The sequence below is a fragment of the Herpailurus yagouaroundi genome, unplaced genomic scaffold (genome assembly GCF_014898765.1).
Source record: "Herpailurus yagouaroundi ecotype Mexico unplaced genomic scaffold, PumYag 160, whole genome shotgun sequence".
NCBI classification, from domain to species: domain Eukaryota; kingdom Metazoa; phylum Chordata; class Mammalia; order Carnivora; family Felidae; genus Herpailurus; species Herpailurus yagouaroundi.
In genome coordinates, this window is record NW_024412401.1 from 36,496,121 (window position 1) to 36,518,947 (window position 22,827).

Here is a 22,827-nt window from a genome sequence, read left to right on the forward strand (position 1 = left end):
TTTATCTTCTTAGCATCAATAAATTTAGAACTATGCCAATCAGTCGTGGGTTGCACAGAACAGAAACTGTCAAAACAATTCAAGAAAATGAGGGCCACTGTAGAAGTCCCAAGGAAGAGCTGGATGGGCCTGAGGCAGGACAGGGGCCAGGGGTCCCTGGGAGCTCCTCAGCAGCAGGGAGTAAGGGCACCTTTGCTGTAATAATGACCATTACAGTGGAACAACTGCCACCTCACTCAAATGCAGAAAATCAGTTCAAATTCTCAAGAATCTAAATGGCACAGCCAAGTCTAGAATTGTCCACTCTTGCTTTAATTAGTTTGGGTTAACATAGAGCTAAGCGGTTGTTGCAAATATCTAGGGAAGGAGGGAAAGAAACCCTTTGAAAAGGGAGATGAACGTCGATTAAATATTGACCTAAACTGGAATTTTAAGTTTCAGTTCCTACCACCAGACATGATGGGGACTCAAGGCTAATATGAGGTCAATTATAAGTAGCTATAAAATACTATATCTGTGATATAGTATAAAATATAATTTCAATCCTATTAAAGGTAAGAAAAAAATGTAGATTTTAGCTAAATGACCTCTAAGTTTCATGAACATAGAAATCTATGGCTTTATATATACATACACACACATATATATACATATACATATATATATATATACACATATACGTGTGTGTGTGTGTGTGTGTGTGTTGTGAAAATTGAATTCCCCTACCAATAGTTTTCAGACTTTGTTCTGAATTAGAGATTCTAATTCTGTAGGACTGGAGTAAGGTAGGAGGCACTGCCTATTTAAATAGGCACCGCAGATTCTGTTGAAGATGTGTCATATTGAGAAACTTGCTTAACCTAACTCCTTAAATTAAAAAGGGGCTTGACTTGCATACATTTTGCATTAGAACAAAAATGGACGATAAAACTCAGGGACACCATACATGTAGTAACCACTTTTCTTATCACTGTTTTTTGGGTTTTTTTTTTATGTTTTTTTTAACGTTTATTATTTTTGAGACAGAGAGAGAGCATGAATGGGGGAAGGTCAGAGAGAGGGAGACACAGAATCTGAAACAGGCTCCAGGCTCTGAGCTGCCAGCACAGAGCCAGACGCGGGGCTCGAACTCACATGAGATCATGACCTGAGCCAAAATCGGAGGCTCAACCAGACTGAGCCACCCAGGCACCACTCTTATCACTGTTTTTAATAGCATTTAGTCACATAATTTATAGTGGCATAGGTTTATAAAAGATGTTTAAGATTTGTTGGTAACTTAATTGTATCTTAGATTTTCTTTGAAAATGAAAACAGGAGAGACAGTTATGAGTTAAAGATTTCAGGACGACATGTTGACTATAAACACAAAAGATACACTGATAGCAATTCTATAAACAGCAAATATAAATGTAACTTATTTAAGTCCATTGGTTCACATTTTTAAAAGCACCCTCATTTTTTTAAAGTTAAGTACTATATATAAATGGTTCATGAAAGTCTATTGTGGACAATGATATATTCAGGCCACCTAGTTGGGGGCGGGGGGTGAATGTATGGCACCATCCAATCCAGAGTCTGATTTGGAGCTAAAACCGAACTGTTCTGTGTGACAAAACAGTGACAAGTAGCATCATCAGTTCCTCAGCGAGTACACTTCCCAAAGCTCGCATCCTTCTGGTGACCCTCCTCTTCTGCTTTGACTTACACATACCTTTCTTTCAAAGAAGCAAAAAGTATAAAAGTTCGCCAAAATTCTGTAAGTCACAGTTTGTATAGCACTAAATGATAGTAGCTTTGGCATCTGATATAGTTGCCTTTGCTACAAATATTTTCTTCACTCTGGGTCAAGGCGAGGTAAGACAGGAAGAATAAGATTCCCAAATGCGGAGTCTTGAGTTATGAAGTATCCAGATGAATGTGCATGTGCGTGCTGGGGGGAAGAGTTTAAAAAAAAAAAAGCAATTAAGCTATTAAAAGTCACAGTTTTTCAACCAAGGCATTAAAATTACTTATCCTTGAGACAAAATTTATTTTAAAAATCAGTTCTGCTGCTGCTAATTTTGTTTAAATACACGGGAGATGGACAGTAATAAAAAATTCATATTAACAAGCTGCACCAGGCACTCATTTATCAGACCCACTCTCTCCTCTGTGATTCTCTAAAGTCAATAATGAGTCAAAGACATGAATTACTTTGTTCCTTGGAGCAGGGAGAACTAGCAACAAAGATCCCAGAGATCTCCTCTTAATCAACAAAGCAGGAACTTGAGAAAGAAAGGCAGCAGTTGGGAAGGGAGCCGATTACTGGTGATTAAGACACCAACATTTTGTTGAGAATGTTGTAATGTAAGTAACAGAAAACCACCAGTGACCTCCCTCTATCGCTAGAGAAAGGAAGATTGTTTTTAGGTTGCCTGAAGTGAGATGATCTTTTATGTCTCTTCCAATTCTGAAATTCCAAGGTTTAAAAGCATAGGTAATGATGGCTTGTTCAAGGTCTCCGAGAATGTTAAACTATCCAAGATCACTGTAATACTAAAACTGTTTATTATTACTATGAAGAGCAAAATTTTAAAAACTGATGGATTATCACATTCCTATGGTCAGCGTGAATCTTTAAACATATACTGACCATTAAAAATAGAATCCAAACAACAAAGAACCAGTAAGACTATTAAGGGATGTAACGGCATGACAAATTCGAAAAAAGTATGTACATACCATTAAACTAGGCAGTTTAGCTTTTAATATCATTCTGTCCATCCAAATATCCTAAACTCTTTTGTACACAAGCAATCCCTTGCCAGGTACGGCACAGAATCAATCATGGCGGTGTCAAAACCATAAAAGATACTTTCATTACTGCTGTATTGGTCCTTCAAATCCTTTGAGCATGACTGAACATCAAAAACCCATTGCAATGATGTGCGCAACACTTTTATTGATATCGTTCCACTGAAATACAAAATGGGAATTGCGCTGGATTCCAAGATCCAGGAAATCTCCAATGAGACAAGAATGTCAGTTACACTTGGCTCACCTGCAAAGCTGCCTTTTGTTGGGCTGCAATATGCTGCTGCTCAGCATGATCCCGGAAGTCCTTATTAAGAGAGGGTCTCGAGAGTGCAATGCTAAAATGGGAATCTTAGTTATTTGGCTGTTGAAAGTAGAGACTTCCTTACTTCTGAATCACATTTTTCATTTATATATTCTTTATAGGGATAAAAAAGGCCTTCCAGAGTAAGTCTTTTTTTCCTTCTCCCACTATCGATGTTAATTTATATGAAGAAAGCCTATATTATTTACTGGGGCTTCGAATTACTCTTTTTTTTTTTTTTTTTTTGGGGGATGATTTATGGTCCCTTACTTTCAAACAGATCTGAGGTTACTCCAGTCTATCATAAAGTTACATTTATGATGAAAACAGAAGAACTGAATGTTTCAAGCAGAAGGTACAGCAAGTGTAAAAAAGCCCAGGGCAAAAGACCTTGATGTGTCTGAAGGAATTAAGAGTTCAATAGGATTGAAGGTCAGGATTGAAAAGGGGTGAAGTGGGTTAGCAAAAAATGATGCTGGGGAGGAAGGCAGGTGCCAGGATATGAAAAGCCTTGTGAAATACATTAAGAAATGTAGACCTTATCCTAACAGTAAAGGGAGACCCCCAAGAGTATTAGAAGCAGAGAAGTGACATGATCATCAGTACCATATGATGGCTCTGAAGGACCACCACTATGGCAGACAGTGCTGGTCACCTCAACAACTGCTGGTCTTCCTATTTCCTTGCCAATGGAACACAAACTTAGTTCTATTATCGGTGTTTCCATGCTTCAGGGCCGGCCAGGCTCATCTCTCAGGGGGTGAACTCTGGTGGGTGTTAAGACAGTGCCATTCCCCTTGCTGGTTTCTGGCTTAGGCAAGAGAAAGATACACAATTCTGGGCAACTAGACTTGATGGGTAGTCTGCCAGAAGCCTTCTGAGAACATTTTCCATGCTCTTGCAAAAGGAACACAGGGGAGGAACCTTCTGGCTTTGGCCTCTATAGGTGGCTCAATGTAGAGGTGAGGCTAAGGCTACTGCAGTCGTATTTTGACCATTAGGGAGCTGGTGACCCACAGAGAAAGGCACAGAGGGAAGCCAGAGCACTGCTGACACTGTTGGGCCACCGCATGACGCCACTCTGGACACCCCTGCTCTTCATACTCTTGGTTAACGTACATCCTAATGTACGTGCCCATTTTCTTGGTTTTCAGTTACTTTTAGATTAAAGCATCCTAACTGACACAACTGGTAAATGTATTCAGGAAGACTTAAGATGACAGGAAACTCAGTGAGGAAGCAGCTGTAGTAATTGAGGCAAGAAATGAGAGTGGCCAGGACCAGCAGCAATGAAGAAGAATAGATTTGAAACACATTTCAAAGTATAAACATAAAAGAATGGTAAATGCTTGGAGACAGAAATGAAAGGATAATAATAATAAATGAAGGTCACACTTATGTAGATCTGTACCATCCACTGAGACAAGAAACCCAAGAATATTAACTAGTTAGTTAGAGGCACGAAGGTAAGAGGAGTTAAGCTCGGGACATACTAAGTTTGAAATGCCTCAACGACATCAAAGTGGAGGTATCCAGGAGGCGGTTTGGGACTTGGGAGAGAAAACTAGATAAAAGTTATCAGCACATAAATAACAGGCTGTGAAAGTGGATGCAGCTGTCCAATGGAAAAGATGTGAGAAGACTGGGAAACTGGATCTAGAACTGAACTCTGAGGAGCACTGACATTCACGAGACAGGCAGTGGAGAAATGTCTGCAAGAGAAATCAAGACAGTGTGACACTGAGTGAATGGAAGCCAAGGAAAAAGAGTATTTGCAGAAGGAGGGAGTGATCAGTGGTGTCAAATAATGTTAACATGTCTCGTAAGAAAAGGACTCTGACCTACTGGATTTATCTACAATGAGGGTGCAAGTGACTTAGGGGAGCACCTATTCTTGGGAAGCAGGGAGAGGGGCCTCAAGACCAAGTGGAGTGCACTTAGGAGTAAAAGGGAGTCAGTTAAGATGAGGATAAACAGCACTTTTAAGAGGTCTGGCTGGAAGAGAGAGGAAGGCTAGGGTGGTGGTTAAATGGGATAATCTGAAGGAAGAGATGTAAGAAGGCAGAAACTGAACACAAAGATCATCAAGATACCTAAATTTTACCTGCTTTACAGAACGCTTAAAGAGTGGGATGCTGACAATAATTTCAGTAACAAACAAAACCACACAAATCCTTTTCTTTTTTAAAAAGCAGGCTGTAGGGAACATTGAATATTCTAGTTAGAATTAAAATATTTAAAATCCAACAAAATCTACTTGTCTAATTTTTTCAAATCTAACTAGGAAACAAAACATAACATGTAAATTCCAATATTAGAGAAATAAACCACTGCCAATCAACTTGAGGTATTTTGTCCAAAATATTTTTTATATCACTGAATATAAAACCCATATTATTCGTCAATACCTAGCTCCAGGATGATTTGTTGAAGATTGGTTCTGCATGAGTAATTTTCTTTTCTCTTTGTCCAGTTCTGCCAAGATCGCAACTCTGTTCTTGTTTTGAAAACCTAAGAAAGACAGTGGGTGGAGGGGAGAGAGAAATAAAAAAACATTTTAGAGATATTTTTATAAACCCAGGCCATCTAGAAACCCAGAAAGCAAATTCTATTCTCTAACAAGATAACAAACTCACTAGTAAGTAGTTTCCCTAGATGGTTACTCTCTTCCCACTGCCTACTTCCCAGCGACTTTACCAGCACGGCCCACGGATACATGTAAAGCCTAATACTGACTGAGGATTCGAAAGACTTAGTTTTAAAGAACTGTAATCACCAAGGTTTTCAGGAGGAAAACAGCAACAGACATGCTCAGACCTAAACAATATTTCTTTTTCTCAACTGCTTTCATTCAGAAATGACGCACAATCTTTCAAGGAACAAGTCAAAAAACGGTGACTGCCCCACACAGCAATTCTGGGAAAGAAATGGAGCCTAATCGGGGAGGGGGGGGCAGAAAGATGTGTCTGTTAGCAAGTACGTAACATTGGGCTTTTGATTTTTAAATTACAAAAGATCTAGCGCAGAGGGGGCAAAGTGCTGGCCCAGGAGCAGCATCCAACTAGGTTTTTAAAATCTGAAGTAAATGCCAACATGTAAACATTGAGATGATGTAAACAAAATTCTCAGACTTCTTGCTTCTCTAGAAACATGTTGAGAACTGGCAACAAGGGATCTGGATACCCCGTGGTAAAAATTAACTAGAACGAACAGTCCTCACCTTTAATGGGCACTCTCTAACTTATTGCAGTCCTTATTCAACTTGTTTATACGCCCTGTGGGCATTTGAGTTTCTGATCCCTAATTCAGAAGAAAACAAATGGAAAGATAAAAGACAGGCAAAGGAACCTCAAAGTGAGGTCTCTGTAAACTGAAGAACACCTTCCAAGGGAAAGGAGCACTCTCCCATCTGTATACACGAAGTTACATACATGTAAAGCAAGTTACACCACTAGGTATATTTCCACCTATAGGACGAGACTTTTCTCCACTTCTCAGAAGAGGCTAATGCATTCTTGGAAGATAATTCTGTGGTTCCATTTTTGTAGGAATTTAGAGATACTATAAATAGAAAAGTCCTGAAAACTGGGCCACCTGGCTGGCTCAGTCGGTGGGGCCTGCAACTCGATCTCAGGTTTGTGAGTTTGAGCCCCACATTAGGTGTACAGATTACTTAAAAAAATAAAAATAAAAATAAAGTCCTGAAAAGCAAATTTAAAAATCTGACAGTGTCTAAATTATGTGATGAGCAAAATAAATAACCACACTGGAAAGTACTGATCTGCTGTTTACAGAAATATCAATTTCCCTCAAGATTAATTTGTTCACAAAAAAATGTTTTAGGGTCACTATCAGTAAAGTAATTGTATGTACATAGAAACTGTATGTACAAAACATTAAAAAGACTACATGAAGATAATTTGATAAATAACGTTCAGATAAATACAAGCACAACCGAGTTTTTCAATGCTCTTTGTGTATAAATGCACATAAATTATTTTTATTTATTTATTTAAAATTTTAAATGTTTATTTATTTTTGAGACAGAGAGACAGAGCATGAGCGATGGAAGGACAGAGAGAGAGAGGGAAACACAGAATCAGAAGCAGGCTCCCGGCTTTGAGCTGTCAGTGCAGAGCCTGACGCAGGGCTCGAACCCATCAACCATGAGATAATGACCTGAGCCAAAGTCAGATGCTTAACCGACTGAGCCGCCTAGGCGCCCCAACGTAAACCATTTTTAAATGTGTTTCCTCCAGGAAAAGGAACCAGAGTTCTAGATGCATGTCTTAGGGCAAGAAAAAAAATCAAGAAGGGCCTGGAACATCTAGTGGTCAGGAAGCAAGAAGTTTTTTAAACAATGTCCAGGGTAGTGCTGAAGACAAGGAACCCAACTTAAGGTTAGCCAGGCTGTCACAATTGGAACATTAAAAAGAGAATAATAATTATAGCTAAATAGAACAAATTCAATCTATGATAAGCCATGACTTCATAGAAAGATACAAAAGGGAAAGTTAAAATACATAAAAATATAGTTGTAAAGAAGGGTGAAAATAATAGTTATTATAATTAATAATTAGTTATAATAATTATAGCTAATAATTAGGTCAGTGTTAATATTTAGGGGTTTGTTTCTCCTATTAAATGTGCCTGTTTATAAAATATAGCTGAATACTTTTTTGTTAAGGTACAGGGAGGCAGGGGCAGGCACAGGGAACAGGGGCTAAGTCAAATAGTTCCAGAAAAAGCAGGTTAGGTACTAAGAACAGGAGAGGTAGATTCAGTGCAGGTCCTCACCCATATACACTATTTAAAAGGGGACCCAGTGGCAATGAGCACCCATGTCACACAATGACCAAGTAGAAACTCTGAGTTCTAACTGGATGAATTAGTGAAATATCCTAAAGAAAACTAACTGTATAGACCTAATAATCCCGGACCTCTTCGGAGATGAAACGCATGAAATCCTGGCAGTAAAGCTACCAGAAAAGGGCAATTCATAATGAAAACAGAACACAGAAGTATTTCATTCAGGGACTAACTCCAGGTTGTAAGAAACCAAAAATCTATGGATCAGCATGAGCTTGCAAAAATCCCATTAACTAACTTAACAGGTAAAGTTTAATTGTAGAAGGGACCCAGTGCACACCACCACAGCTTTTAAGCTTTTAATCTTTAAAAGCATTACCAAATCTTGTGTTTTGGCTGAGAATCAAACTTCTCAAAAACACTAAATCCTGACTTGTCTGAAATTTTGTTTTGTTTTTGGTATTGGTAAGATTACTGTAACCCTAGGAAAGTATAGAAAAATTACTAGGATCCTGGGAAAGTACAGAGGTAAGAATCTGAGAAAATTATTATAGCCCCAGTAAGATACAAAAAACAAGTACAGAATGAGTAAATTAATTAATCATGGGTTAATATTTTAAAATCGATTTAAGTGTACTAAGTTTTGCAATAATTAGGGATGTGTTACACAGTCATATTAATTATAATTCTAATTTAAACTATTAAAGAGAATTTAACTAAATAAGCTTATAATCAATTCTACAGGTTTAAAAAATGTTATTTTAGAACTTAGTTTATTAGATGAGTAGGTTTTTTTTTCAAAAAAAATTTTTTTTTAACATTTATTTATTTTTGGGACAGAGAGAGACAGAGCATGAACGGGGGAGGGGCAGAGAGAGAGGGAGACACAGAATCGGAAACAGGCTCCAGGCTCTGAGCCATCAGCCCAGAGCCCGACGCGGGGCTCGAACTCACGGGCCGCGAGACCGCGACCTGGCTGAAGTCGGATGCTTAACCGACTGCGCCACCCAGGTGCCCCTAGATGAGTAGGTTTAATACACCGTAAATTAAATTATGAGCAGTGATGAGTATTTTTCTCCATGCAAAAGATCCCCTCAGACTTCAAAGAATTCATTAAAATATTTAAACAAGGGGTCACTGGCCTGGGCTAGCTCCTAGCCTTTCCTCACTGTAAAGAGGGGATAATGCTTATCTCTGTATTTCACTTGTGCCCCCATGCTCCCACCCAGAAGCTCAAGTTTTAAATTCCTCTCTTCCTACCCACATCTAACCAATCACTTAATCCAACTAATTTTATGTCCTAAACGTCACTAAAGGAACTTCCTCAATCAACTCCTTTTCCAGCCTAACCAAACAAAATGATCTCTTGCATAATATTCTAGATCTTAATGTGTAACTACAGGCAGCTGAGAGCCACAAAGGCTAAACTTCATAGGGAAAGGGTATGGTCAGATCTTTTAGCCTTTTATATTCTAATCTTGTCTAATGCCCCTGAAACCTATGCTTCCTTCTTGATTTTTAAAAAATAATATATAGTATTATTTTACATGTCTGTTTTGCACAAAACATTTACATTATAAAAGTATATAAAAGTCAACAGATAGCACTTAGGGAGTAATAATAACTTATTGCAAATTTGAAACTCAAGGCACAAACTAGGTAGTTTATCTGGTTGTACTGAATGATGTTCATGCTCTCTGTCTCTCAAAAAATGAATAAACGTTCAAAAAAAGGGCGGGGGGGGGCGCCTAGGTGGTTCAGTTTGTGAAGCATCTGACTTCCGCTCGGGTCATGATCTCGCAGTTTGTGAGTTTGAGCCCCGCATCAGGCTCTGTGCTGACAGCTCAGAGCCTGGAGCCTGCTTCGGATTCTGTGTCTCCCTCTCCCTCTGCTCCTTCCCGGCTCATGCTCTCTCTCTCTCTGCCTCTCTCTCAAAAAATGAATAAACGTTTAAATAAATAAATAAAGTATAATGTTATGTAGTGAGAGTCTCCCACCTTTAAGGTTTATACAAACAAACTCTAGGACACCAATATAACATTTAACTGTTTTATTATACTCACTACATGAGTTTTTTTTTAAAAAACACACACCTATCTCGTGCCATAATTTAACATTGCTACATTCTTTTACACATTTCATAAAGTTACATCCAACTTTTATATTCTTAGAAGTGTAAGGGTGTTAAAGATACATCTCACGTGCAGTAATTAATATTCCTTTATAATTAACCTGTTCCCTAACAATTATCTTAGAATAAAGCAGCAGTCTCTAAAATACTTCTACTTTTAGAACTTTAACCCTACCTCCATCCACAACCATATATATATTCTCATCTCCACATTCATTCATAGAAACATTTAACTCCTACACATTTTTTGGTCACTAAAAACACTCTTGAGGAACTAGCCTCACGTCAATTACATTTAAAACCTAACAGCTTGGGCACCTGGGTGGCTCAGTCAGTTGAGCGTCTGACTTCAGCTCAGGTCATGATCTCATAATTCGTGAGTTCAAGCCCCACACGTCAGGCTTGCTGCTGTCGGCCTGTCAATGCAGAACTTGCTTTGGATCCTCTGTCCCCTCTCTCTGCCCCTGCCCTGCTTGAGCTCTCCCGAAAACAAATAAATATTTTAAAAATAAAAAATAAAACCTAACAGCTGATATTCACTTTACATGAATAGCTCTATCACATGTAAACAAGCACTAACTGGAATTCTTTCTACTGAAAAAAAAAAAAAAACTCTAAAGCTAAAGAATGAAAATTATTTTCTTTGTTCAGTAGGGTTACGAATCATCCACTTTCCAATTACAGTTGATAAACTGCTTTCATAACACTTTTTAAAAGATATTTTAAAGTATTATTCAAATCCTTTGAGGTGGTTATCCTACAAGCTAGATATTCTTCACAACTATACTTTTTTTTTTTATCTTGAGGGAAAGAGAGAGAGAGAGAAAATGTGAGCAGGGGGAGGGGCAGAGAGAGAGGAAGAGAAAGAATCCTAAGCAGGCTCTGTGCTGACAGCATGGAGCCCGACGTGGGGCTCAATCTCACGAACCATGAGATCATGATCTGAGCCGAAATCAAGAGTCAGACGCTTGACTGAGCCATCCAGGTGCCCCTTCACAGCTATACTTTAAATCAACGTATCATACTTAAGATACCTGTTTTGTATTAAAGGAAAGTCACTGTGGCACTATTTAACATGTTTTAAGTCATTTATTGAATCAACATATATTTATTGTGTATGCTTTATACACAGGCACTAGATAAAGTTCTAAGGATACAATGATAAGCCAGAACTTGGCATGATTCTAGCTCTCATGGCTGTCAGAGTCCAGTGAGGATAGAAATGATCAAATAATTACAGAAATGAATGTATACTTAGAATCTAAGATGAGTAGTCTGAAATAAAGAAAGACAATTCTATAAACACTTATAACAATCATTACCATGGGAATTAATGTTGAGTAAACTTGACCTAGACTGGGAGCAAGTGCACCAGTGAAGGCTTCCAGAGAAAGTAATGCCTGAACTGAAATCTAAAGGATAAATAAATAAGTTCATTAGGGGTGGGGGAAAAATGATACTTCTCCCTATGAAAAGAGCACTGTAGCTGCAATGCTGAGATTAGGCTACACAAGAGAAAACAGGAGACTATTACAGTAGAACAAGCGAGAAATGACAGGCCAGAGAAGTGGAAAGATAGGAACAGATCCAAGAGCTATTTAGGAAGGTGAATCAACAGGACACTGATAGAGTAAATATAAAGTAAGGAGTGAGGAAGGTGTCATGGATGGTTCCTAGATTTCTGACATGGTGAATTATTTCTATTTTTCTATTGCTGCTGTAGCAAATTACTACAAACTCAGTGGCTTAAAACAACAGGAAGCTATTATCTTACAGTTCTATAGTTCAGTGGTCTTACTGGGCTACAATCAGGGCTGCATTCCTTTCTGGAGTCTCTGGTGGAGAATCTGTTTCCTTGCCTTTTCCAGCATCTAGAAGCTTCCTGAGTTCCTTGGATCCTGGTACCCTTTCTCTGCCTTCAAATCCAGCAACGTTGCATCTCTCCGACCCTTCTTCTATTGTCATTTCTCTGACCACAGCCAGGAAAAAATTTGCTCCTTTTAAGGACTTGTGATTAAAATGGGTGCACCTGGATAATCCAGGATTATCTTCCCATCTCAAGGCCCTTATTAACCTTAATCACATGGCAAAGTTCTTTTTGCCACATAAGGTAACACAGTCACAGGTTCTGGGGATTATGATGTGGGCATCTTTGGTGGGGGAGGGACCATTCTGCCTAATGATATATGTCATGTACTCCGTGGTTACAGCTCAAACCTCATCCAGGGGAGACTGCTTGATGTCTAAGTCTTAGCAGAATAAAAGCATATCACATTAAGTCAACATGAGTTGATTATTACCAATAATTAGCTTCTAGGTATCTAGTGAATGGCAAACACTTCTTATATCTGGTGAGATCTAAAACTCTTAGCCACCTTTTGGACTTTACTGAAAATACCTATCAAAGGAATAAACACTACTGTCTGCTCAGATGATCTCCCTGTGTTCAAGTTCTCTCTCAGACCTCATGGACTTACTCCCTGTAAGCGACTGCCACTTTTTCTACCTATTTGAGGTTTCCCATCTTCAGGACTGGCTAAATAAGATGATGAGTGATCTGCTTGAACTGACCTTTCCTCATCACTCTTTTTTTTTTTTCCCTCTTAAACTCACAGGGCCTTTTTTCATTCAGTACAAGGATTTTCTGCCTCATAATAGATGCAGAAGAGATACAAAGAGTAAGAAGTCTCTGCCCCTAGTCTAGAACTCCCAATTTTTTCTTAGATGCTATAATTAGAATGTTCTAATCCCTCAGCTAAAGTGCAGTATGGGAAAACATGGGACATGGGCACAGAATCGATTGATTTCTCATCTAAGCACTACCAGTTACTATTTAATATTGGGAAAATCATCTCACTTTGCAGGACAAATGGGGACAATGGTAACAACTTCAAAGGGTGGTTTTATGAAATATAGGAAATATAGCATACAGCCTGCCATGTGGTAACTGCTTAATAAATACTAGCTATTACTATCTAGCATTCTCTATTAGTTAACATCACTAGATTCTCATCAGCCCCATTCTGCCAATCCACTTTCAGTGAATAGTTGTTATTACAAAGAATAAAGCTGATTAGCATGCAGCTTTCTAGGTTACACTCACAGGACAGGGCTTCCAGGCCAGACTGAATGGATCTCAAGCTCTCTCCTAACTATACATACTCTATGAAGCTACTTTACAGCAAATTCTGCCTCAACTCAGTTTCATTCCTATTTGAACCTGGGGCCTACAGATCAATCCTAGCACATCAGAAAAATACTGTACTCTTTGCTTTGCAGTTAAAAATGACACAAAAATGGGGCGCCTGGGTGGCTCAGTTGGTTGAGCGTCCAACTTTGGCTCAGGTCATGATTTCACAGCTCATGGGTTCGAGCCCCAGTCAGGCTCTGTGCTGACAGCTCAGAGCCTGGAGCCTGCTTTGGATTCTGTGTCTCCCTCTCTCTCTGCCCCTAACCCACTCGCATCCTGTCTTTGTCTCAAAAATAAATAAACATTTAAAGAAAAAAAATTTTTAATAAAAAAATAAATGACACAAAAAGAAATCTAGCTTTAAAAAAAACCTACTGTAGGGGCGCCTGGGTGGCTTGGTTCAGCGTCCGACTTTGGCTCAGGTCATGATGTCACTATTCCTGAGTTGGAGCCCTTCACTGGGCTCTCTGTGGTCAGCACAGAACCCACTTCAGATCCTCTGTCTCCCTCTCTCTGCCCTTTCCCTGCTCTCTCTCTCTCTCTCAAAAATAATATATAAACAAAAAAAAACAATTAAAAAATAATAATAATCTTTAAAAATAAACAACCTACTGCAGGGGCGCCTAGGTGGTTCAGTTGGTTGAGCATCCAACTCTTGATTTCAGCTCAGGTCATGATCCCAGGGTCATGAGATTAAGCCCTGTGTTGGGTTCTATGCTGACAGCACAGGGCCCGCTTAGGATTCTCTCTCCCTCTCTCTCTCTGTGTCCCTTGGGATTCTCTCTCCCTCTCTCTGTGTCCCTCTCCTGCTCTCGTGCATGTGCCCACAATCTCTCAAAATAAATGAATCTTAAAAAAAAAAAAAAAAAACCCAACTGCAAATTGCATTTTTGCATCCACACTCTCCATTTTAAAATATACAAATGCAAGAATTTAAATATGATTTTTATCCTTCAGTGAGACAAACTCTTAATTAAGATGTAGTATATCTTAGTACAAGGCTTAAGGGTACGTTTGCTTTTCTTCTGGGCTATAGATGGTTTGGGGTAAGATAATATCTGGACCTGAGGTCAAGCAAGACACCTCCCAAGAGTTATGCCACCCCACTCTTACATAGCACCCTGAAATCACAGCTAAGAGCATCTAGTATGGTCCCAAATCAGTAGTTCCCACCACCTGATCTGCAGGGCCTATAATTATTACTATAAACATTTTGAGATAACTATAAAAGAGTCAAGGAAAATAATTCACATTTCTTACTATTTAACTAGGTTTCTCTGTGTCTGAAATCAGGTCGGTCCAATTGGTTGGACCAATCCACACGTACGTAGGACCTTGATATTTACCAATAATGAAAGATTCTTTACATAGTACCTTGGCCAAATAGCAGTTTGACAATCTGCCTCTACATGTTAAAATTCTCAAAATGTTACTCATCCATCAAGTAGTTATTAAGAACGAACCAAATGTTCCATACTACGACAGATGCTAAGAATAGGAGACTTCAGTGATGGTTTGCCAAGAGCTTATGAAATTAGCAGTCTTGACTGCTACCACAGTATGACAGACTGCTAGATCTGCTAGAGGGCTCAGTGAACACAATGGGATTCTGTCTTCTATACTAGAGACATTAACAAATTGCAGTGTACAGATCAGGATTTCTTTTTCAGTCATGGTTCTCTCAGTTATCATTATAAGATAATTATGGCACTTGGCATTCAATCTCTGTATTGAGTAGTTCCTATACACGTAAACAGTACAGAAATAATTTAATATAGAAAGTAAAATGCAATACATCCAAATAGGTAAGAATTTAAAAATTCACTTGGAGTCTATGGTGCATGATATGGACTCCCTCTGCTGGTGCCTAACAGCAGCCCAGGACACCAACAAAATCATGGACAACAAAAGCCAAAAGGCTAATCTAAATTCGCTTCTATTTAGATTAGGGGATGTTTCACAGAAGATGATTATGGATAAATCAAGAACAACCCTAAAAATTGTGTTTTATTGCAAATGTGGAAAAAAAAAACCAGTAAACTGTAAATCTCGATTATTTGTGGTATTAGAACAGATAACTTAAAATTTATTTTCATCTGGACTGGACTGTGTGATTTTTTTTTAGCAGCATATTTCCTTTCAAAAATAGACATATCTTTTATTTTATTTTGGTTCAAATTAAATTACTTTTAATCTGATAACTTGATGAAAAGAAGAGATCAAAGACCAGAAGGGAACGTTGACCTGTGATTAATCCACAGAGCACACAAATCACACATGGTTATTTGAGAGAACAGAACAGTTCTTAGCTAGTTACAACTGTCACTATAGCTAGCTTTTCACAACATTACACTTCTATAAAACTCAGGCAACCTTTAGTTTGCCCTAAATGCAACTAATATACTAAAAAAAGTTTACATATAATAAGACAGCAGACTTCCAACTTCCAGTACTGGCAGAGTAGTTTGGTTAGACCAACCCTGCCACTGTAGAAGTTTAAATTCTGGACAAAGCATTAAAAAATCATTATGTGAAGGCAGTAGAAACTAACCCAAACCAGGCAGAAACTACAATTAGGGAGATTTGAGAATGTGTGACTTTTTGTTCAATTCACAGTTTGGATTGCCTCACCTTACTGGCTTTTGAGGTATCAGAGGACAGAGTTCAGGGCTGGCAGAGTAGCCAGAAAATAAGGGGAGAAACCCAAGAGGGAAAGGCATAGGGAGTAAAGCCTATAAAATCCACCCAAAGTGTTTGCTTCTTGCTAAAACTACACATGTATGGGGGAAACCCCAGGAGATTTAGCAATAAAGTAGCAGCTGGAAGCTTACAAGACTGAGCAGATATTTCAGCTACTGCCCAACACAAGGAGACAAGAGTTTGGAGTCTGAGTTGAGTTGAAGGCTTGCGTCTGCTAGAAATCACATTTCAGAGGAATACAAAAAGAATCCAGAGTCTCTACAATGTATTAGTCATAATATCCAGTATCCAATAACAAATCACTAAGTATAGCAAGAAAAAGGAAACCATGACCCACACTCAAAAAAAAAAAATACAGTCAACAGAAACCAACTCCAAGATGATCCAGATGATGCAATTAGTGGTAACAAAGGGCTTATATCCAGACTCTTAAAAAAAAAAAACACTTCATAATAAAAATAACCCAATTTTTAAAAAATGAACTAAACACTCAAACAAATCACATAAAAGGATTTACAATGGCCAGGAAGTACAAAAAAGAGCTCAACATTTGTCATCAGCAAAGTGCAAGTTAATACTATAATGAGATGTCACTTCCTGTCCTCTAAAATGACTAAAATTAAAGAGACCTATAACGGTGTATGTAGAGCACCCAGATTTCTCACACATTGCCAGAGGGAATGTAAAATGGTACAAGCAGTTTGGGAAAAGGTTTGGCAGTTTTTTATAAAATTAACAATATACTCAGTTGCTCCACTTGTATCTATTAATCCAAATATCTACAAAAAGACATATAAACGAGTATTTTCAAAGCAACTGTATTCACAGTGGCCAAAACTGAGACAACCCCAAAACCCCTGAACAGGAGAATGAATAAAAAAATGGTGGTAAATACAGAGTAGAAAACTACTCCAGAATAAATGTAATGAACTATTGATACATGGCATGACAGTGAGTGAAAGCTGGACACAAACAAGTACACACACTATGATTCCATTTATATGAAGTTTAAGACAAAACTAAGGTTAAAAAAATCAGAACAGAGAGGATAAAAACATATGGGTCAAAAAAAGTTCAGAGTTGATAGGGAAAGGAAATAGAGGTTTGCTTTCAAGTTGTGGAACAGGAAACAACTTACAAAGTGGGATTTAATACTTTCTAGAGATTAAATTTTACTTTGTAAAACTTTTTTTTTCAGAGAGAGAGTGAGTGTGAGCAGGGGAAAAGAGCAGTGACAGAGAAAGAGAGAATCTCAAGTAGGCTCTAGGCTCAGCACAGAGCCTGATGTGGAGCTCGATCCCATGACCCTGGAATCATTACCTGAGCTGAAATCAAGAGCTGGACGCTCAAACAACCAAGCCACCCATGCACCCCTAAGACTTATTTTTATTTTATTATTTTAAGTTTATTTATTTATTTTGAGAGAGAGAGCACACACGCATGTGAGCAGGGTGGGTAGAGGGAGAATCCCAACCAGGCTCCATTCTCAGCTTGGAGCCTGACTCACGGCTCTAGCCCATGACTGTGAGATTAACTGTGAGTTGAAATCAAGAGTCCAATGTTCAACTGACTGAGCTACCCAAAATTTATTTTTAAATAAAAACTCCTTCTCTAGGATGTGTCTGACTTGATTTGCTTTAGAGAGCTTCTAAACAGAGATGTACATGAAAGTTTCTAGAACAAATGAAGATAAAGGCATGGATATTGCCTGGTGATAATATAACGTCTTAAAAGTGGTTCTGGGGACGCATGACTGGCTCAGTTGGTTAAGCATCCGACTCTTGATTTCGGCTCAGGTCATGATCTCACAGTTCATGGGATGGAGTCCCATGTCAGGCTCTGTGCTGACATTGCAGAGCCTGCTTGGGATTCTGTCTCTCCCTCTCTGCCCCTCCCCCACTTGTGTGGGTTCTCTCTTTCTCAAATAAATAAACATTTAAATGAATGAATGAATGAATGAATGAATGAATGTGGTTCTGACATGTGGATGCCTGGGTGGCTCAGTCGTTAAACATCTGACTTTGGCTCAGGTCATGATCTCATGGTTCATGAGTTCAAGTCCCATATCGGGTGAGCTCAAGCCCCACTTTAGGTGAGCCCGGCTTCTCTTTCTCTCTCTCTCCCCCTCTTGTGGGATTCTCTTCCTCTCCCTTCCTCCCTCCCTCTCTGCCCCTTGCTCACTTGTGCCCTCTCTTTCAAAAAAAAAAAAAGTGGTTCTGAGAGGTGCCTGGGGTGGCTTAGTCGGTTGAGTGTCCAACTCCTGATGTTGGCTTAGGTGCTCAGGTCATGATCTTGAGGTTCGTGGGTTCAAGCCTCCCATTGGGCTCTGTACTGACAGTACAGAGCCTGCTTGGGATTCTCTCCCTCTTCCTCTCTCTCTGCCCTTTCCCTGCTCTCTCTCTTATAATAAATAAATAAACTTAAAGTGGTTTTGATTGCAAGTAAAAGAGAACACAGGTTTATACTGTGAATAATCTTAACACAGGTTAAAATACAGGATTAATAGGGGCGCCTGGGTGGCTCAGTTGGTTAAGCATCCAGCTCTTGATTTTGGCTTGGGTCATGATCTCACAGTTTGTGAGATCAAGCGGGCTCTGTGCTGGCAATGTGGAGTCTGCTTGGGACTCTCTCTCTTCCTCTCTCTCTGCCCCTCCCCTGCTCTTTCACTCTCAAAAATAAACAAACATTTGAAAAAAACAAACAAACATAGAATTAATAGCTATTAAGAATGTTATATATCTGATACAATCTTGGACTTACTTCAAATACAGGGTTTTTACTTTGCTATTCTTTTTTTTTTCTCAACGTTTTTTTTTTTTGGGGGGGGGACAGAGAGAGACAGAGCATGAATGGGGGAGGGGCAGAGAGAGAGGGAGACACAGAATCGGAAACAGGCTCCAGGCTCTGAGCCATCAGCCCAGAGCCTGACGCGGGGCTCGAACTCACGGACCGCGAGATCGTGACCTGGCTGAAGTCGGACGCTTAACCGACTGCGCCACCCAGACGCCCCTTGCTATTCATTTTTTATTCTGACTACAGTTAACTGCTGTATACTAACTTTTCTATTAAAACATGTTCACTATTACGGGGAAAAGTTCCCATTAATAACAAGTTCCAGCATGCGTTACCTTGTCCTGATGAGTTTGCTGCCATATCTTCCTATTTTGCTTCAACTATGTTCAGTGGCAACTGGTCAGCAATTTCCAATCTCCTGTAAAAAAAAAAAAAAAAAAAATACGTGTACAAACATATAAAATGCACCATACTTTAATAACAAACTAAAAGTTGTCAGGAACAGCTAGCTTTCCTACAATGAAACATTTGCAGTGTCTTCGTTTTATCAGAAACATACATCTGAAAAAGCACACAGACTTAAATCACAAATTTAAACTCTGCAAAGTCCTCAAGTATTTAATTAGAACGTCAAGTGTTTATTCTTGAAGATGTTGATACCAACATTTAGCATTACTCTCTTTAATATACACCATTACGTTGTATTTACCAAATACTACCACATATATCAACCGATTGACAGCATCAATATGAGTGCTAGAAAGAAAAAAAAAATCATTCCGCTATGGTGCTTTTGGATTCACTTAAAATATATCCAGCAACTACTGTGTATACTAAAAGCTAAAAAGGAAAACAAGCCTAGAATTTACCAAGTATATAGTCTGCACCATACACTAAGATGCTTGAAATTATTTTACTTATCAGCATTTTATAGATAGGGAGATCCGTGCCCAAGGTCACAAAGCTAGTAAGAATACTTTGGGCTGTTAGTTTCCAAACTTGGTGGCTTTTGTATTAGGCCTTGGGGAGATCGCAAATGAGCAGGACCCTACGCCAGCCTTCAAGGAACATGCAATCCTATGGGAAAATATACTCTCATTCAAGCAACCATACGAATAAGTTTAACAAACGCGCTCTTTAAAAGGCGTAACCAGTGCTCCGGAAGCAGAGAGGAGCTGATTCTTTCGACGTGATGAAGGATGCCTTTAGGGGAACCCCGGAAAACTACAAGAGCTAGCAAAAGGATAGCGGTTTTGAACAAAATATCGTTAGGCGCTTCCTCGGCAGAAGCACAGGGCGAGGCAAGCAGGTTGGGTCGGGAAGAAAGAGGGCCATCTAGTGAAGGGGAACGTTAACCGGGGATGTGACAAGGCGGCACCCGCGACTCAAAGGGCCCTTGCAGGAGGGCCTGGAGGGCGGGCTGAGCGGGGGCTGCGGCCGACACCACCCAGAGGAGGGGGAGTGAAAAAGGTGGGGAACCCGCTAGCCTGTGGCAACAAAGAACGCGGCAGCAGATCCGCGCTGGCGCCACACACTTCCATCCCCCGGCGCCATCAGGTGGTCCTACTTACCCGGGCCACGAAAGCGTCCAGGACCCTCCACGCGTCCAGATCGCTCTCTCACAGGGGGCGCGACCACTTAAACACCTGCAAACAGAGCCCAATGTGCAGCCCTACAACCTTCCCGCCCCCGCTACGCTTCCGCCTCCTGCCTGACGTACACTGAAGGGAGCGGAAGTCCCGCCTCCCGCCTCCAGACAGCAGCGGCTGCCCACTGTGATTCGTGCTTTAACTGCTTAGCGTAGGCGCCACTTCCCTTTTGAAGAGTGACAGCCGAAAAAGCTCATGGGAGATGCAGGCGGTGCTGTTGGGGGCGGGGCTCAGGGAGACGCTTGCTGCCGGCTCTACCGGGCAGGGGCGGGGCCGAGACCGGCTGAAACTTTAGCACCGCGAGTGGCCCTTTCGTCAAAGCCACTGTTCAGAGAAAAGTCACTATCCTGGCCAGGCCTGCGACGATAGGAATCCGCTCCGGCTAGGATAAGAGGAGGGCCAGTCTTCACAGGCAGGGCTGGCTTTTATTATTCAACAACCATCTGGGGTTTTGCGTCTGCACTTTTCCACAAATCCCAGGGATTTTTTTTTTTTATAGTTTACATAATTATACATAAGAAAAGCACCAAACATGCAGAAGTGTTTGCTACTGTGCTATAATCTGTTTAAGAAATGGCTGTAGCACATTTCAGAACACAAAGCCCCTCCTAGTGGGATCACCTGATGCCTGATCTACAGATCTACCTATTTACATTAAAAGGTAACCATGTATTGGTGTGTTTCACCTGTTCTGTGGTGGGTAACCCCTGTTATGAATATTTCTAGAATTTGAACATCGATTCTTAATGTTTGCTCAATGGTAAATGTTTATAAGGCACAACTTTGTTACGTATGGGTCTCTGAAATAGTAACACTACCAAGCATGTATTGAGTGCCTTCTGCATGCTAGGTTCTTGTGCATCGGGCTCTGATCCTGCCATTTCCTGACTTATATATGATTTATATTTATATATTTGTATATGAAACTCAGAAATGTTGAATTACTTTATGTCAAGTAACAACCTGAGTTTCAAAGGAGTAAATGTTTGCCAGATGCTAAGGCCCACACTCTTAAGTCTCACACATTGTCTCTGCTCTGGAGGAAGGAATTCCTCAGAGTCCAGCCCTTGCTGACATCTTCAATGTAGATATAAAGTGTAATACGTGAGCATTCTGGTAGTCGGCCAGGACTGCTTTTCAATTAAGAGGCATTTTTTGAGGGGTGCCTGGCTGGCTCAGTTGCAAGAGCAGATGACTTCTGATCTCAGGGTTGTGAGTTGGGAGTTCTACGTGGGGTGTGGAGATTACTAAAAAAATAATAATAAATGTTAAAAAAAAAAAAAAAGGCCTTGGGGCACCTGGGTGGCTCCATCCGTTAAGCTTCCAACTTTGGCTCAGGTCATGTCACGGTTTTTGAGTTCGAGCCCCTCGTCGGGCTCTGTGCTGACAGCTCAGAGCCTGGAGCCTGCTTTGGATTCTGTGTCTTCCTCCCTCTCTTTCTCTCTCCCCCTCCCCCACTTGTGCTCTGTCTCTGTCTCTCAAAAATAAATAAATAAATAAATAAATAAATAAATGTAAAAAAATTTTTTTAATAAAGATCTTTTTGAGTCCTGGACTGACTAAAAAGATGACTGGGATGTATACAGCTTACAAAACCTTAGGAAATTTTTTTCGTTTTAGGTGGCCTGATTAGATAATACAGAAACTAGGGCATAAGAAAGCTCCAGTCTAAGTCCTTTTTTGGTTTGTTTTCTTCAAGTTTTTATTTAAATTCTAGTTAGTTAACATACAGTGTAGTATTGGTTTCAGGAGTAGGATTTAGTGATTCATCACTTACTTATAACAGCCAGTGCTCATCCCAACACGTGCCCTCCTTAATACCCATCACCCATCTAGCCCATCCTCCACCCACCTCCCTCCATCAACCTTCAGTCTGTTCTCTTTAGTTAAGAGTCTTTTTGTGGTTTACGTCTCTCTCGCCCCCCCACCATGTTCATCTGTTTTGTTTCTTAATTTCACGTATGAATGAAATCACATGGTATCTGTCTTTCTCTGACTTATTTAGCTTAGCATAATATACTCTATCTCCCTCCACGTGGTTGCAAATGGCAAGTTTTCATTTTTTTCTTTATGGCTGAGTAATATTCCACTATAAATATACCACATCTTCCTTATCCACTTATAAGTCAATGGACATTTGGGCTCTTTTCATAATTTGGCTATTGTTGATAACGCTGCTATAAACATCGGGGTGCATGTGTCCCTTTGAATCAGTATTTTTTTATCCTTTGGGTAAATACCTAATAGTGCAATTGCTGGATCATTGGGTCACTCTATTTTTAATTTTTTGAGGAACCTCCATATTGTTTTCTAGAGTAGCTGTACTAGTTTGCATTCCCACCAGCGGTGCATGAGGGTTCCCCTTTCTCCACATCCTTGCCAACACCTGTTGTTTCTTGTGTTGTTAATTTTAGCCATTCTGACAGGTGTGAGGTGATGTCTTGTGGTTTTGATT

At 39.8% G+C, this 22,827-nt stretch overlaps 1 protein-coding gene across 7 annotated transcripts; it reads right to left on the bottom strand.

The window, feature by feature from the left end:
* Window positions 1–1,260: 1,260 nt before the first annotated feature.
* On the bottom strand, window positions 1,261–20,454 carry INIP (INTS3 and NABP interacting protein). 7 transcript variants are annotated; one of them, XM_040481975.1, is made up of 5 exons: window positions 20,295–20,454; window positions 19,059–19,141; window positions 5,509–5,611; window positions 3,044–3,134; window positions 1,261–1,933 (listed from the first exon to the last, which is right to left on the bottom strand). In XM_040481975.1, the coding sequence occupies exons 2-5, from the start codon at window positions 19,081–19,083 to the stop codon at window positions 1,838–1,840; spliced, it is 315 nt and encodes a 104-aa protein (XP_040337909.1). In that variant the 5' UTR covers window positions 19,084–19,141; window positions 20,295–20,454; the 3' UTR covers window positions 1,261–1,837. The 7 variants fall into 7 exon arrangements, 6 of the variants coding, with proteins under 6 accessions (XP_040337909.1, XP_040337907.1, XP_040337911.1 ...); XR_005792638.1 differs by lacking the exons at window positions 19,059–19,141; window positions 20,295–20,454 and adding exons at window positions 2,725–2,958; window positions 11,900–13,112 and having other exon boundaries at window positions 1,821–1,933; XM_040481973.1 differs by lacking the exons at window positions 19,059–19,141; window positions 20,295–20,454 and adding an exon at window positions 11,900–12,129.
* Window positions 20,455–22,827: the final 2,373 nt, after the last annotated feature.